General features: G+C 38.7%; 1 protein-coding gene across 9 annotated transcripts in view; it reads left to right on the top strand.

Annotated features, from left to right (window-relative positions):
* Positions 1-18135, top strand: part of NBEAL1 (neurobeachin like 1) — a 181770-nt gene that overhangs the window by 107638 nt on the left and 55997 nt on the right. For all 9 annotated transcript variants that reach the window (XM_081241721.1, XM_081241722.1, XM_081241717.1 and 6 more), the window contains 4 exons: positions 724-1029; positions 1124-1273; positions 14700-14857; positions 16786-16910. In XM_081241721.1, the coding sequence (XP_081097847.1) occupies positions 724-1029; positions 1124-1273; positions 14700-14857; positions 16786-16910 (739 nt within the window). The remainder of the gene's footprint in view (positions 1-723; positions 1030-1123; positions 1274-14699; positions 14858-16785; positions 16911-18135) is intronic.

Consider the following 18135-nt stretch of genomic DNA (forward strand, 5'->3'; position numbering starts at 1 on the left):
AAGCAGGTTTGTTTACTGTCCAGTATAATAAAGATAATGTCTCCTTCCAAGGCAACATTCAGGTACACTTACTACCCAATTTAAAAGACTTGTGTTCACTTTGCTTGGGGTTCCTCTCCTATAATGCAACCACTGGGTGTGCAGGCATCATCTAGTTCTTTTCATTTCTCACCATGGAATTACATTTCGGGGAACAGGGCAAGTGCTGATATTCTGGCTACTGCTAATGCTGTAGATCTTCGTCTCTGATCCAGGAGTCTCATTCTTCTGCCAGCATCTGTGAAACAGTGGTAGGCTAACTTGTCACCTTGGAGATGAGGTATTAATAAAATCCAAGCCCTTTCACGGTTCTTTACAGTTATTGTATAAAAGTTGTGTCTTTGCATGATAAAGTTATCCCTGAATGAATCCACGTGACAAAGAGAGTGACATGAGTTGACTGAAAGATGAGTTACCTGAACCAGTCACTGTCGCAAGGGGTTGGATATTCTGTTTGGTTTATATCTTTTAGAACTAGAGATGGAATCATCCCCGAATTCTTGCAAACTCTCTGAAGGAGTAGAGTGGATGTTGGGGTGATTAATTATCAACCTCTTAACTTTGCTGTATATTCCAAATTAAACATGGGTTACTTTTATAATTCATTTTAAAAAGCAACTTCAAGAGGAGCCAAAGAACTTTGTTATCACTAAATATCTGCTTTATTTCACTATTTTACTCCAGGTTTGTGCAGTGGCATCAGCTAAGCTAAACACCCTTCTTCAGACCAAGGTGATTGAAAATCAGGATGAAGCATGTTACATTTTAGGGAAGCTGGAACATGTTCTAAGTGAATCAATCAAGGAACAGACTGAAATATACTCATTTCTGATTCCACTTGTCCGTACCCTGGTTTCCAAAATTTATGAGCTTCTCTTCATGAACTTGCATCTGCCTTCTTTACCTTTTACCAATGGAAGCTCTTCATTTTTCGAAGATTTTCAAGAATATTGCAGTTCAAATGAATGGCAAGTTTACATTGAAAAATATGTAAGTTTCATCTTCGTTGAGTGGGGTTTTTCTACTAAATCATCATTTTTATAGAGGCATGCATTAAATTTTGCATATGTATATTTTTTATAAGATTGTACCTTATATGAAGCAGTATGAAACCCGTGCATTTTATGATGGTCATGAGAGCATGGCACTTTATTGGAAGGATTGTTATGAAGCCTTAATGGTGAATATGCATAAACGAGACCGGGAAGGGGGAGAGAGCAAGCTCAAGTTTCAGGTAAAAATTATTAAATGTTTTTAATACTAGTTTTTTATGTTGATTTCAAGCATTTAATGTTCAAATGAGAGTAATAACAAGACTGAACTTTGAAAACAAACAGTATTTCTTTTCTGTTTTTTATTTTATTTATTTATTTTTAGTTTTTAACATCTTTATTAGAGTATAATTGCTTTACAATGGTGTGTCAGTTTCCGCTTTATAACAAAGTGAATCAATTATACATATACATATGTTCCCGTATCTTCCTTCTTGCATCTCCCTCCCTCCCACCCTCCCCATCCCACCCCTCTAGGTGGTCACAAAGCACCAAGCTGATCTCCCTGTGCTATGCAGCTGCTTCCCACTAGCTATCTATTTTACGTTTGGTAGTGTATATATGTCCATGCCACTCTCTCACTTTGTCCCAGCTTACCCTTCCCCCTCCCCGTGTCCTCAAGTCCATTCTCTAGTAAGTCTGCATCTTTATTCCTGTCTTGCCCCTAGGTTCTTCTGACCATTTAATTTTTTTCTTTTGTTTTCAGATTCCATATATATGTGTTAGCATACGGTATTTGTTTTTCTCTTTCTGACTTACTTCACTCTGTATGACAGTCTCTAGGTCCATTCACCTCACTACGGATAACTCAGTTTCGTTCCTTTTTATGGCTTAGTAATATTCCATTGTATATGTGTGCGACATCTTCTTTATCCATTCATCTGTTGATGGACACTTAGGTTGCTTCCATGACCCGCAATTGTAAATAGAGCTGCAATGAACATTTTGGTACATGACTCTTTTTGAATTATGGTTTTCTCAGGGTATATGGCCAGTAGTGGGATTGCTGAGTCGTATGATAGTTCTATTTTTAGTTTTTTAAGGACCCTCCATACTGTTATCCATAGTGGCTGTATCAATTTACATTCCCACCAACAGTGCAAGAGGGTTCCCTTTTCTTCACACCCTCTCCAGCATTTATTGTTTGTAGACTTTTTGATGATGGCCATTCTGACTGGTGTGAGATGACACCTCATTGTAGTTTTGATTTGCATTTCTCTAATGATTAGTGATGTTGAGCATTCTTTCATGTGTTTGTTGGCAATCTGTATATCTTCTTTGGATAAATGGTCTATTTAGGTCTTCTGCCCATTTTTGGATTGGGTTGTTTGTTTTTTTGATATTGAGCTTCATGAGTTGCTTGTATGTTTTGGAGATTAATCCTTTGTCAGTTGCTTCATTTGAAAATATTTTCTCCCATTCTGAGGGCTGTCTTTTCGTCTTGTGTATGGTTTCCTTTGCTGTGCAAAAGCTTTTAAGTTTCATTAGGTCCCATTTGTTTATTTTTGTTTTTATTTCCATTTCTCTAGGAGGTGGGTCAAAAAGGATCTTGCTGTGATTTATGTCATAGAGTGTTCTGCCTATGTTTTCCTCTACGAGTTTGGTGGTGTCTGGACTTACATTTAGGTCTTGAATCCATTTTGAGCTTATTTTTGTGTATGGTGTTAGGGAGTGTTCTAATTTCATTCTTTTACATGTAGCTGTCCAGTTTTCACAGCACCACTTATTGAAGAGGCTATCTTTTCTCCACTGTACATTCCTCTCTCCTTTATCAAAGATAAGGTGACCATATGTGCGTGGGTTTATCTCTGGGCTTCCTGTTCCATTGATCTATATTTCTGTTTTTGTGCCAGTACCATACTGTCTTGATTACTGTAGCTTTGTAGTATAGTCTGAAGTCAGGGAGCATGATTCCTCCAGCTCTGTTTTTCTTTCTCAAGATTGCTTTGGCTATTCAGGGTCTTTTGTGTTTCCATACAAACTGAAATTTTCTGTTCTAGTTCTGTGAAAAATGCCATTGGTAGTTTGATAGGGATTGCATTCAATCTGTAGATTGCTTTGTGTAGTAGAGTAATTTTCACAATGTTGATTCTTCCAATCCAGGAACATGGTATATCTCTCCATCTATTTGTATCATCTTTAATTTCTTTCATCAGTGTCTTATAGTTTTCTGCATTCAGGTCTTTTGTCTCCTTAGGTAGGTTTATTCCTAGATATTTTATTCTTTTTGTTGCAGTGGTAAACGGGAGTGTTCTCTTAATTTCACTTTCAGATTTTTCATCATTAGTGTATAGGAGTGCAAGAGATTTCTGTGCATTAATTTTGTATCCTGCTACTCTACCAAATTCATTGATTAACTCTAGTAGTTTTCTGGTAGCATCTTTAGGATTCTCTATGTACAGTATCATGTCACCTGCAAACAGTGACAGCTTTACTTTTTCTTTTCCAATTTGGATTCCTATTATTTCTTTTTCTTCTCTGATTGCTGTGGCTAAAACTTCCAAAACTATGTTGAATAATAGTGGTGAGAGTGGGCAACCTTGTCTTGTTACTGATGTTAGTGGAAATGGTTTCAGGTTTCCACCATTGAGGACGATGTTGGCTGTGGGTTTCTCATATATGGGCTTTATTATGTTGAGGAAAGTTCCCTCTATGCCTACATTCTGGAGGGTTTTTTATCATAAATGGGTGTTGAATTTTGTCAAAAGCTTTCTCTGCATCTTTTGAGATGATCATAAGATATTTCTCCTTCAGTTTGTTAATATGGTGTATCACGTTGATTGATTTGCATATATTGAAGAATCCTTGCATTCCTGGGATAAACCCCATTTGATTATAATGTATGACCCTTTTAATGCACTGTTGGATTCTGTTTGCTAGTATTTTGTTGAGGATTTTTGCACCTATGTTCATCAGTGATATTGGCCTGTAGTTTTCTTTTTTTTGGAAATCCTTGTCCGGTTTTGGTATCAGAGTGATGGTGGCCCCATAGAATGAGTTTGGGAGTGTTCCTCCCTCTGCTATGTTTTTTTTTTTTTTTTTTTTTTTTTGCAGTACGCAGGCCTCTCACTGTTGTGGCCTCTGCCTTTGCAGAGCACAGGCTCCGGACGCGCAGGCTCAGCAGCCATGGCTCATGGGCCTAGCTGCTCCGCAGCATGTGGGATCTTCCCGGACCAGGGCACGAACCCGTGTCCCCTGCATTGGCAGGCAGACTCTCAATCACTGCGCCACCAGGGAAGCCCCCTCTGCTATGTTTTGGATGAGTTTGAGAAGGATAGGTGTTAGCTCTTCTCTAAATGTTTGATAGAATTCATCTGTGAAGCCATCTGGTCCTGGGCTTTCGTTTGTTGGAAGATTTTTAATCACAGTTTCAATTTCAGTGCTTGTGATTGGTCTGTTTATATCTTCTATTCCTGGTTCAGTCTCAGAAGGTGTGCATTTCTAAGAATTTGTCCATTTCTTCCAGTTTTTCCATTTTATTGGCATATAGTTGCTTCTGATAATCTTTCATGATCCTTTGTATTTCTGAAGTGTCAGTTGTTACTTCCTCTTTTTCATTTCTAATTCTAATGTTTTGAGTCTTCTCCCTTTTTTTCTTGATGAGTCTGGCTAATGGTTTATCGATTTTGTTTATCTTCTCAACGAACCAGCTTTTAGTTTTATTGATCTTTGCTATCGTTTCCTTCATTCCTTTTTATTTATTTCTGATGTGATCTTTATGATTTGTTTCCTTCTGCTAACTTTGGGGCTTTTTTGTTCTTCTTTCTCTCATTGCTTTAGGTGTAAGGTTAGGTTGTTTATTTGAGATGTTTCTTGTTTCTTAAGGTAGGCTTGTATAGCTATAAACTTCCCTCTTAGAACTGCTTTGCTGCATCCCATAGATTTTGGGTCGTTGTGTTTTCACTGTCATTTGTTTCTAGGTATTTTTTGATTTCCTCTTTGTTTTCTTCAGTGATCTCTTGGTTATTAAGTGGTGTGTGGTTTAGCCTCCATGTGTTTGTATTTCTTACAGATTTCTTCCTGTAACTGATATCTAGTCTCATAGCGTTGTGGTCACAAAAGATAATTGATACGATTTCAATTTTCTGAAATTTACCAAGGCTTGATTTGTGACCCAAGATATGATCTGTCCTGGAGAATGTTCCATGAGCATTTGAGAAGAATGTGTATTCTGTTGTTTCTGGAGGGAATGTCCTATAAATATCAATTAAGTCCATCTTGTTTAATGTATCATTTAAAGCTTGTGTTTCCTTATTTATTCTCCTTTTGGATGATCTGTCCCTTGGTGAAAGTGGGGTGTTGAAGTCCCCTAGTATGATTGCGTTATTGTTGATTTCCCCTTTTATGGCTGTTAGTATTTGCCTTATGTATTGAGGTACTCCTATGTTGGGTGCATAAATATTTACAATTGTTATATCTTCTTCTTGGATTTATCCCTTGATCATTACATAGTGTCCTTCTTTGTCTCTTGTACTAGTCTTTGTTTTAAAGTCTATTTTGTCTGATATAAGAATTGCTACTCCTGCTTTCTTTTGATTTCCATTTGCGTGGAACATCTTTTTCCATTCCCTCACTTTCAATGTGTATGTGTCCCTAGATCTCAAGCGGGTCTCTTGTAGACAGCATATATACGGGTCTTGTTTTTGTATCCATTCATCCAGTCTATGTCTTTTGGTTGGAGCATTTAATAAATTTACACTTAAGGTAATTATCGATATGTATGTTCCTATTACCATTTTCTTAATTGTTTTGGGTTTATTATTGTAGGTCTTTTCCTTCTCTTGTGTTTCCTGTCTAGAGAAGTTCCTTTAGCATTTGTTGTAAAGCTGGTTTGGTGGTGCTGAATTCTCTTAGCTTTTGCTTGTCTGTAAAGCTTTTAATTTCTCTGTCAAATCTGAATGAGATCCTTGGTGGGTAGAGTAATCTTGGTTGTAGGTTTTTCTCTTTCATCAATTTAAATATGTCCTGCCACTCCCTTCAGGCTTGCAGAGTTCCTGCTGAAAGATCAGCTGTTAACCTTATGGGGATTCCCTTATGTGTTACTTGTTGTTTTTCCCTTGCTGCTTTTAATATTTGTTCTTTGTATTTAATTTTTGATAGTTTGGTTAATATGTGTCTTGGCATGTTTCTCTTTGGATTTTTCCTGTATGGGACTCGCTGTGCTTCCTAGACTTGATTAGCTATTTCCTTTCCCACATTAGGTAAGTTTTCGACTATAATCTCTTCAAATATTTTCTCAGTCCCTTTCTTTTTCTCTTCTTCTTCTGGGATCCCTATAATTCGAATGTTGGTGCGTTTAATGTTGTCCCAGACGTCTCTGAGACTGTCCTCAATTCTTTTCATTCTTTTTTCTTTATTCTTCTCTGCAGTAGTTATTTCCACTATTTTATCTTCCAGGTCACTTATCCGTTCTTCTGCCTCAGTTATTCTGCTATTGATTCCTTCTAGAGAATTTTTAATTTCACTTACTGTGTTGTTCATCACTGTTTGTTTGCTCTTTAGTTCTTCTAAGTCCTTGTTAAACGTTTCTTGTATTTTCTCCATTCTATTTCCAAGATTTTGGATCATCTTTAGTATCATTATTCTGAATTCTTTTTCAGGTAGACTGCCTATTTCCTCTTCATTTGTTAGGTCTGGTCGGTTTTTGCCTTGCTCCTTCGTCTGCTGTGTGTTTCTCTGTCTTTTCATTTTGCTTAACTTACTGTGTTTGGAGTCTCCTTTTCACAGGCTGCAGGTTTGTAGTTTCCGTTGTTTTTGGTGTGTGTCCCCAGTGGCTAGGGGTGGTTCAGTTGGTTGTGTAGGCTTCCTGGTGAGGGGCCTAGTTCCTGTGTTCTGGTGGATGAGGCTGGATCTTATCTTTCTGGTGGGGAGGTCCACGTCTCCTGGTGTGTTTTGAGGTGTCTGTGGTCTTATTATGATTTTAGGCAGCCTCCCTGGTAATGGATGGGGTTGTGTTCCTGTCTTGCTAGTTGTTTGGCATAGGGTGTCCACCACTGTAGCTTGCTGGTATTTGAGTGGAGCTGGGTCTTGGCATTGACATGAGATCTCTGGGAGATTTTTGCCATTTAATATTACGTGGAGCTGGGAGGTCTCTTGTGGACCAGTGTCCTGAACTTGGCTCTCCCACCTCAGTGGCACAGCCCTGACGCCTGGCTGGAGCACCAAGAGCCTGTCCTCTACACGGCTAAGAATAAAAGGGAGAAAAAAAAGAAGGAAAGAAAGAAGATAAAATAACATAAAATAAAATAAAGTTATTAAAATAAAAAATAATTAAGAAAAAAAAAATTTTAAGTAATAAAAAAAAAAAAAGAAAACCCGACAGCAGACCCCTAGGACAAATGGTAAAAGCAAAGCTATACAGACAAAAATCACACACAGACGCATACACATACACACTCACAAAAAGAGAAAAAGTTGGAAAAATATATATACCAGTGCTCCCAAAATCCACCTCCTCAGTTTGAAATGATTCGTTGTCTATTCAGGTATTCCACAGATGCAGGGTACATCAAGTTGATTGTGGAGATTTAATCTGCTGCTCCTGAGGCTGCTGGGAGAAATTTCCCTTTCTCTTCTTTGTTTGCACAGCTCCCAGGGTTCAGCTTTGGATTTGGCCCCGCTCTGTGTGTAGGTCGCCCGAGGGCATCTGTTCTTCGCTCAGACAGGACGGGGTTAAAGGAGCAGCTGATTCGGGGTCTCTGGCTCACTCAGGCCGGGGTTAGGGAGGGGTACGGATGCGGGGCGAGCCTGTGGCGGCAGAGGCTGGTGGGACGTTGCACCAGCCTGAGGCGTGCCGTGCGTTCTCCCGGGGAAGTTGTCCCTGGATCACGGGACCCTGGCAGTGGTGGGCTGCACAGGCTCCCGGGAGGAGAGGTGTGGATAGTGACCTGTGCTTGCACACAGGCTTCTTGGTGGCGGCAGCAGCAGCCTTAGCGTCCCATGACTGTCTCTGGGGTCCACGCTGATAGCCACGGCTCTCGCCCATCTCTGGAGCTCCTTTCAATGGCGCTCTTAATCCGCTCTCCTCACGCACCAGGAAATAAAAGAGGCAAGAAAAAGTCTCTTGTCTCTTCGACAGGTCCAGACTTTTTCCCGGACTCCCTCCCGGCTAGCCGTGGCGCACTAGCCCCCTTCAGGCTGTGTTCACGCAGCCAGCAGCAGTCCTCTCCCTGGGATATTGACTCCGAAGCCCGAGCCTCAGCTCCCAGCCCCAGCCCGCCCCGGTGGGTGAGCAGACAAACCTCTCGGGCTGGTGAGTGCTGGTCGGCACCGATCCTCTGTGTGGGAATCTCCACTTTGCCCTCTGCACCCCTGTGGCTGCGCTCTCCTCCATGGCTCCGAAGCTTCCCCCCTCTGCCACCCGCAGTCTCCGCCCGCGAAGGGGCTTCCTAGTGTGTGGAAACCTTTCCTCCTTCACAGCTCCCTCCCACTGGTGCAGGTCCCGTCCCTATTCTTTTGTCTCTGTTTTTTTGTTTTTTCTTTTACCCTACCCAGGTACGTGGGGAGTTTCTTGCCTTTTGGGAGGTCTGAGGTCTTCTGCCAGCGTTCAGTAGGTGTTCTGTAGTTGTTCCACATGTAGATGTATTTCTGATGTATTTGTGGGGAGGAAGATGATTCCGCATCTTACTCTTCCCCCATCTTTAAGCTCCTCCAAGTTGTACTCACTCTGGCCCGCGGTCCCAAGGACTGTCGCGGCTTTGGCTGGTGGGGCCCCTCCAGAGCCAGCAGCCTTAGTGAGGCCGCCCTCCCCTCGGGCTCCAGGGCACTTCAGTCCGAACAGTATTTCTTATTGTTTGTCTGAAAATTATTTGAGAATTGGAAGACAAGCATATAAGTAACAACTTAAAAATTAATATCAAAATGTTCTGTACATAGTGGTTATGTAAAAAGTCTATCAAGCTGATAGTAGATATCTTTAAGGAGGCTGAGTATATATCAGTGCTTAGAGGGAAATTTATAACACAAAGTACTTATTAATTTGAGACCTTTCATTCTACCCTAAGGAACTTGAAAAAGTAAACTAAATTACATTAGTTTGTTTTTTGGGGGGGTTTCTTTTTTTGGCCGTGCCAGGCGGCTTGTGGGATCTTAGTTCCCTGACCAGGGATTGAACCTGAGCCACCACAGTGAAAGTGCCAAGTCCTAACCACTGGACCGCCAGGGAATTCCCTACATTAGTTTTTAAATAAGAAATTATTAAAGAGCAGAAATCAACAGAATTGAAAGAGGAAAAACAATGGAGAAAATCAATGAAACCAAAATCTACTTAAGATATCAATAAAATTGATAAACTTCTAGCCAAATTGAGGGAAAAAAGGTGAAAAATTACTCATACCAGAAATGAATCACCACTGACTTCACAGACATCAACATGATAATAAGGGACTACTACAGGCTAATCTGTGCACATAAATAAGATGATTTAGATGAAATGGATCAATTTCTTGACAACTACAAATTTCCCAAACGAATTCAATAATAAGTAGATAACCTGGATAGTTCTCTGTTAAAGAAATTGAATTTATAGTTAAATACCTTCCAAAAGGGAAAACTCTAGGCCCAGATGGTTTCAGTGGCAAATTTTACCAAATGTTTAATGGAGAAATTACACCAATTCCTCACACTCTCTTCAGAAAATTGAAAAGTGGCATAACGTCCCAACTCGTTATATGAGGCAATATTACCCTCATAATGAAACCATACAAAAACAGTGCAAGAAAACTAAAGACCAGTATCCCTTGGGGACATAGGTGCAAACCAAATCTAGCAATGTATAAAAAAAAATACATCACAACCAGGTAGAGTGTCTGTTGGGAATGCAAGGCTGGTTCAACATTTGATGATCAGTTAATAATCAGTCACATTAATAAACTTATCAAGAAAAAGTACATGATCATATCAGTAGATGCAGAAAAAGCATTTGAGAAAATTCAACATACATTTATGATCAAAGTTTTTAGCAAACTAGGATTAGAAGGGAATACCTAAATCTCTACAAAAATCATACAGCTAGCTTCATATTTAATGGTGAAAAACTGAGTGCTTTCCCCATAAAATAGAGACTAGGGTGGAATGTTCACTTTCACTCTTCTTAGTCACTATTGTACTATAAGACATAGCAAATGCAATAAGAATAGAAAAAGAAAAAAAAGACATTTATATTGGGAAGGAAGAAATAAAACTGTTTGCAGATCACATAATTATCTGTGTAGAAAATCCTAAGGAATCTATCAGAAATCTCCTATAATTAATGAATTTAGCAACATTGCAGGACACAATATCAATACACAGAATTTAATCATATTTCTATATACTAGGAACGAGCAGTTGGAAACTGCAATTTAAAATAAATACTATTTACAATAGGTCTAAAAAGAATGAGGTACTTAGATATCAATCTAACAAAATGTGTATAGAATCTGTATGCTAAAAACTACAGAACACAGATGAAACAAATTAGAGAAGACCAAATGAAAACATATGTTTATTCCATAACTTAGGTATAAAAAGAAACATTTGTAATCCACCACTACTAATATTTTGGTATATTATCCTTCCTATATTTTTATGTATATATTTGGTTTAACCAAAATGGTAGTTTCATTTGGTACTACTTTCTTAAAATGTACTCTGAACATTTTTCCATGCCATTATATGATTGTCTAATATTCCATTATATTATGTATTGGAAGATTTAAACTAATTTCCCGGTTTTAGACCTAATTTACCAGTTTCTTCTTTATTATAAATAGTATCGATCATCTCTGTAGTCATGTTTTTATGCTTATCCAGAATGACTTCCCTAGAATAAGTGGAATTACCAGAATGGAGCAATTATGATAATAATTACTGTTATATTGCCCTCAAAGATGTTCTACCAACTACTATACCAACCAGCATTTTCTGTTTAACTTCACCCTTAGCTTTTTCTAGGTAAACCTGATTTGAGAATATCCTTATGGGGGACGCAGGCAGGATGGTGGGTGGCACTGAAGTCCTGGGCAGCTGGGGTGGCAGGGGTGGCCGGGCGGCCCCTGCAGCGCGGATTCTGCTGCCACTGCAAACGACGGAGCTCTGCGTGTCGTGCCGGCACAGCACTCTGGGGGGCCAGGCGGACACCCCACATCCACAGCCAAAGGGCTGGGAAGCCGGCCACACGTATTGGCCCTAAGCGTGCCTTTCCCATCCACCTTGGAGGCGGAGATTGCCCGTGGGTCCCTGGCCCCAGGTGCCGAACCACACCAAGGGGCGATTGGGAAGGAGCTCATAGTGGCAGCGTCCTGGCGGTCCGCTGGAGAGCTGGATTCCCGCCTTCTCCAAATTTCCATCGTCAACTTTCTTGACCAGCTTTCTCTGGTTATATGGACCATGCAGTGCTTTGGGCCCCCTGTTGCCCACTAAGTCAGGGCTAGGGAAAGGGGTTAAGCTCTAAACTTGTGTCCCTTCCTAGACAGTGCATCCCTCCTAGGGCAGTGATTCCTGCAGTAGTTGACACTTTACTATGGAGACCTCGTCTTTTGCCTCTACTGACCCTTGGGTGCTGAGGGTTCACTTGCTTTGTTTGGTGCTTAAATGTTTCTTAACTACTGAAGATAAAACTGAGCTACGATGCCATGTCTGACTTTATTTTCAACTATAGCACCTTTAAATATTCTTGCCTTTGTCCTTAGATTGGAGGGGAGGTTCTCTGATTCAGATATTCAAGTAGTACAATGTAGTTGAAGACAGTTTAAGAAATGGAAGAGGATAGGTCCTGTCATTCAGTATTAACTACTGTCCACATTTTGGAATATTTTCTTAGTTTTATAGTTGTATTATGTAGTAAATATATAACAGTAATAATATTTTGCAAGTTTAGCATTTTTCCTGATATTTTTCATCTAACATGAACCTTTTTCTAAAAATTCTTCAAAAGCATTATTGAATGGATACATAAAAGATACATTATTGAATGTTTAAATTATTTTCAATTTTTGCCATATTATAGGTAATGATTCAGTGGAATGCTTGTATATAGAGCTTTGCCTGAATGATTGTTTTCTTAAGATAGACTACAAGAGATAGAATTGGTTAAATATTTAAAGCTCTCAATCTGCAGTGAAATTGCTCTCCAAACTGTACAGAAAATGTACCCTCCCACCAGAATGCTGGTTTCCCACATCCCAGTCACTACTGGGTCTCCTCAGTAAAATTTTTTTAAAAACTGGGTTTGTATGACAAGAGCAAACAACCAAGAAACACTCAAATAGGAGCTTTGTGGCTTACTGGCCTTGTCTCAGATCAGTGAAGAAAAACTGCTAGGACAGTCATTTAGGCCTTCAGTTAGGAGGAGTTAGCTTCCTGTAAAAGATGTTGTATCCTGCAGACTTTCTTTTTTTTTTCTTTTTTTTTTTTTTGTGGTACGCAGGCCTCTCACTGTTGTGGCCTCTCCCATTGCGGAGCACAGGCTCCAGACGCGCAGGCTCAGCAGCCATGGCTCACGGGCCCATCCGCTCCGCAGCATGTGGGATCCGGACCGGGGCACGAACCCATGTCCCCTGCATCAGCAGGCGGACTCTCAACCACTGCGCCACCAGGGAAGCCCCCTCCTGTAGCCTTTCTAAACTCACTTATTCTAGTAGCTCTTTGGTAGATGCTGTTGGATTTTCATCATTGGTGATCACGTTTTCTCAGAATAAAGGCAGTTTTGCTTCTTTCTTTAAAAAAAAAAAAAAGAATATCCTTATGAGGACTTCCCTGGTGGCGCAGTGGTTAAGAATCCGCCTGCCAATGCAGGGGACATGAGTTCGATCCCTGGTCCGGGAAGATCCCACATGCCATGCACCAACTAAGCCCATGCGCCACAAATACCAAGCTTGCGCTCTAGAGCCCGCGAGCCACAACTGCTGAGCCCACGTGCCACAACTACTGAAGCCCATGCACCTAGAGCCCATGCTTCACAACAAGAGAAGCCACCACAACGAAGAGTAGCCCCCGCTCGCCACAACTAGAGAAAGCCCGCATGCAACAAACGAAGACCCAACACAACCAAAAAAAAAACCAAAAGAATATCCTTATGTGCTTGAACTTCAAAACTGTGAAATTGATGTTTAATTATCATGGAGCTCTCATGACTTCTTCAGTTGTCTAAGCAATGGTCTGTTTTAAATATTCGATAACACTATCTCCCAAATCATTGATTTCCTACAAATATAGTAGTAATTACAGTAACAATTATAATAATAACTATAATTTATTGAGAGCTTGCTACTTTTCTGGCATTACATTAAGCACATTAAATCTTAATCTTTATGATGACAATTACTATCAGCCCCATCTCACAGGTGATGGTACTGAGCTTCAGAGAATTAAGTACCTAAGATTTGTACCCAGGTCTAGTTCCAAAGCTTATAGCCACACACTGCTGTACTGCCTCTTTAAAAGATGTCTTTTTGTTTTTTTGGCTGTGTTGAGTCTTCATAACTGTGTGTGGGCCTTCTCTAGTTGCTGCTAGCGGGGCTACTCTTCGTTGTGGTACCTGAGCTTCTCACTGCAGTGGCTTCTCTTGTTGTGGAGCATGGAATCTAGGTGCACGGGCTTCAGTAGTTGCAGCATGCGGGCTCAGTAGTTGCAGCACGTGGGCTCAGTAGTTGTGGCAGGGCTTGTAGGGTGCGCAGGCTTCCGTAGTTGTGGTGCGCGGGCTCCAGAGTGCAGGCTCGGTAGTTGTGGCTCACAGACTTAATCACTCTGTGGCATGTGGGATCTTCCTGGACCAGGGGCCAAACCCGTGTCCCCTGCATTGGCAGGTGGATTCTTAACCACTGCACCACCAGGGAAGTCCCTAAAAGGTGTCTTTTAAATCCATGTCTTTAACTGTTCATTTTAATGTGATTCAGTGTTATTTGTTTGAAACAAGTTAAATACTATTTTAGTTCCTAATATTTCCTAGTAAATGAATGTCAGTGTGAGTTAGATAAGCCAGGCTTACCTCTTGTCTTTTTGAAAACTTTAAAATTTTAATTTCAGGGCTTAGAGTTATATCTTGGAAGAACTTATTATCAGAATCTATTTTATCCTGAAAACTGGAATAGGTATGTGAATTCGTTTGCTAGCTAGGATGCTGTTCAGAGTAGCACTCTTAAGTGATGGAATTTTTCATTGTGAGGGATTTGCCCCTATAGATTTCTTTTGTCTTTGGCATCGCCTTTCAGGCCATCAACAGTAGAGTAGAATGTGGTTACTCTTCCTTTTACTTTATTTAAACTTGAGTCACATTCCAGATGCCTTATAAATCAAAAGATCTCAAAAGAAAATCATTTTACTTGATGGTATAAGGTTAATAATTCTCAGATTTAAAATCCTATGTTGAGACACTTTACATTTTTGAAGTTCTTCACATGTTTATTGTTGGTTAGTTATTTTCTTAAGTTTTAAAAAATACAAGTAGATTATAGCTAGAATTATATTAAAGAAATGATTCTAATGGAATAAGAAAATCCTGTTGGTTACCAGCTTCTTTCTTTCATTGCTTGATTTTATTGGGCCATATGTTTAAAATTATGGCATTAAAATTTAAATATACCTCTAAATATATGATTCAGTGCTATTATTTATTGCTGTTTCTTTCAGGAGTTTTTTGTGGAGCCATTTAATCGAAAAGCACGCCAAGAGAACTTGAGGTATAATAATATGCTTAAACAACTTAGCAGTCCACAGTTAGCCACTCTGAGACGCTGGAAGGCAATAAAGCTCTATCTTACATGTGAAAGGGGACCTTGGGCTGAAAGGTATGTGTCTATCATTCATTAAATACCTTTTTTTCTTTAGAACTCTGATCTAGAACTTTATGAATCAGTGACCTCTCCAATCCAATTTTTAAAATGTTCAATTTTTAAAAGATTACTTTTAATTAATTTGCTTGCCTTTTATGGATTATAAGTTCGGCATGTGTAGAGCTTTGTGTGTATATGTTTTTCACCATGGAGTTATTTCCTTTACTCTTACCCTGTGACATAGAATTTGTTTTGATTCCATTTACTTCTGTCTTCCTGATACCACCTCTTTGAGCTAGGGTTAGTGACGATGTGTATTTGAATACTTTACAATTTCTTTATTTGATCCTAAGTCACTTCTGTTTTGCTGAATTATATTTTATACACACACACACACACATTTTTTAACAGCCCTTTTTTATTGTGGCAAAATACACTTAATATAAAATTTGCTATTTTAACCGTTTTAAAATGTACAATTTAGTGGCATTAAGTACATTCCTCATGTTGTGTAATAATCACCACTGTCCAGCTTCAGAACATTTTCATCACCTGAAAAAGCAACCCTGGACCCATTAAGCAGTCACTAGCTATTATCCCTTCCCCTGACCCCTGGTAACCACCAATCTGCTCTCTGTCTCTATGGATTTGCCTATTCTGGATATTTCATATAAATGAAGTCATTCAGTATGTGGCCTTTTGTACCCAGCTTCTTTCATTTAGCTTAGTGTTTTCACTATGTTGTAGCATGTATTATTACTTTCTTTCCTTTTTATGGCTGAATAATATTCTGTTGTGTGGAATGGATGATGGACATCGGGTTGTATTCCTTGTGGCTGTTGTTAATAGTATTGCTGTAAACATCTGTGGACAAGTGTTTGTTTCAACACCTGTTTCTAATTCTCTTGGTTATATACTGGAAGAATTACTGGGTCATATGGTAATTCTGTGTTTAACTTACTGAGGAATTGCCAAACAGTTTTTAACAGCAGCTACATCATTTTACATTCCTATCAGCAATGTTTGAGGGTTTCAGTTTCTCCACAACCTTACCAAGACTTGTCTTTTTTTTTTTTTTTTAATTATGGTCATCCTAGTGGGTGTGCAGTGGTATCTTATGATTTCATTGCAATTCCCTAATGACTAATGACATTGAGTATCTTTTCAGGTACTTGTTGGCCATTTGTATATCTTCTTTAAAGAAATGTCTATTCAAGCCCATTTTTAAATTGGATTGTTTGACTTCTTGTGGTTGAACTGTAAGAGTTTTTTTTTTTTTTTAATAACAGACCCTTATCGGATATATTGTCTATAAATATGTAGGTTGTCTTTTCACTTTCTCCATAGTGGCCTTTGATGCACAAAAGCTTTGAATTTTGAAGTCCAGTTTATCTGTTTCTTTCTTTTGTTGCTTATGCTATTAATGTCTTATCTAAGAAACCATTCCCAAATCCAGGGTCATAAAGACTTACTCCTATTGTTTCCTCTAAGAGCTTTAACTCTTATATTTAGATCTTTGATCCATTTGCAATTATATTATCTTTACTTGTAGTAAAATTATTATTTTATTTTGAAAACTGTATTTGGAATAAACTCCTAAATAGCTAGTTAAGAACTTCCTTGTAACAGTGAAAGAGTAAAAATATCAAGCTGTAAGTCTGAAGATTTATGTTCAAATCTTATTCCTGTACCTGTAAATCACATGGCATCTTAGGCAAATAATTTAGCCTGTCTTAGATTCCTCGGGTATAAACTGTTGATATGCATTATAACATTGGTTTTTTTCTCGGGGTTGTTTGGGTCAAATGAGATAAGGAATGTAAATGTTTTTATAAAATGGTGCCAAAAAATGTAAAGTACCTGATACTTACTCTATTTCAATCAACCAGTCTTTGTAATTTTAAGCGAAATAGTTTTATTTGTTTACTTATGAATATTCATAGGAAGCAAAATCCACTTCACTGGAAACTAGCTAACGTAGAAAATTATTCCCGCATGAGACTTAAATTGGTGCCAAATTATAACTTCAAAACCCATGATGAAGCTAGTGCTTTGAGAGATAATCTAGGTGAGTTTCAATGGCTGTTTAATTATTTATTGAAGATAATGAGGGTGTTGGTGGGGATTGGTTATTGTTTTCATTGTTTCAAAATTACTTACTCATGAGAGAAGGGTGACATTTTATAATTGATATTTAAGTGGTTGTATATGTTGCCTTTGGCCTAAATCTAAAATGACTTCCTATTTCAATTGATTGCAGTTTTTCAAAGAAAAACGTAATGTAAACTCATAAAATTATACTGTAGTTGATGTGAAATGTATCATCTCTATCTCCATTATGGTATAGTAAAACATGGTCCTTTAACCTTAGCCTTTTGCTTACCAAAACTGAGTTTAATGTTAAATATATCAATATTTAGAATTCTTAGCAGCTCTTTAGGCCTTTCTTCTATGACCTGTTCTTCTTATAGAACTCCAGACATTTAGTATCTAGATGGGCCAATGCCTTTCTTCTAGAAAAAAAGTGCTTAAAAATGCATAGCCTTGCAGTATATCAAAACAGATTTTAAAGAGTTTCTAAAGTTCTTATGAAGCCCTTCCTTTATAGCCATCTGACTGGGCATCTGTGCACCTTATGTTTAGTGACTAAGTTATAGATGAAATGAGTACCAGTTTTTTAATCTTACTTTTTAAAATTGCCTTAATATATTGGCCAGTACAGTAAATGCCATAAAATTGAGAGCTATGATACCTGCCATTTAGAGTCTTATATTCTGAAATAAATCAGACGCAGTAAGTGATTTCCCTTAATGTAAAATAATGGCCTTGTCCATGGTACAAAGAGTGTCTTATACAGGAACGGTCAGTGTGTATAGCTTGTCCTCCCAGTATATGTCCTGAGACTATTATACTTTCTCTACCTCTTAAAATTTTATCCTTACCACGCAGAAAACATCTTTTGGTGAATGACTTCAATTTAGTAATATTTAAGGAAGAGTGTTCTCTATTTTTTCTTCATTTTTGCCAATAAATCCCACTCCAGGAAATTCCCTGTCCCTTTTCCTCCTTCTTCAACCCTCTTACACATGTATACAGGTATAATTTTATGTTTCTTCTTCTTGGTCTCAGTTGTTTTAAGTCCAGGAAAACCACTGTCCTTTCTCTTTTTCCATCTCTGTTCCTTTCTTTACCTAGTTTTCAAAATTATCCCAAGTATAATGATGATAATAAAATTGTACAGAAGAAAAAAATCATACATTTCAAAGTGAAATTGGGGGAATTCCCTGGCAGTC

Source organism: Mesoplodon bidens, assembly GCF_964165515.1.
Source record: "Mesoplodon bidens genome assembly, chromosome: 8".
Classification (NCBI taxonomy): Eukaryota; Metazoa; Chordata; class Mammalia; order Artiodactyla; family Ziphiidae; genus Mesoplodon; species Mesoplodon bidens.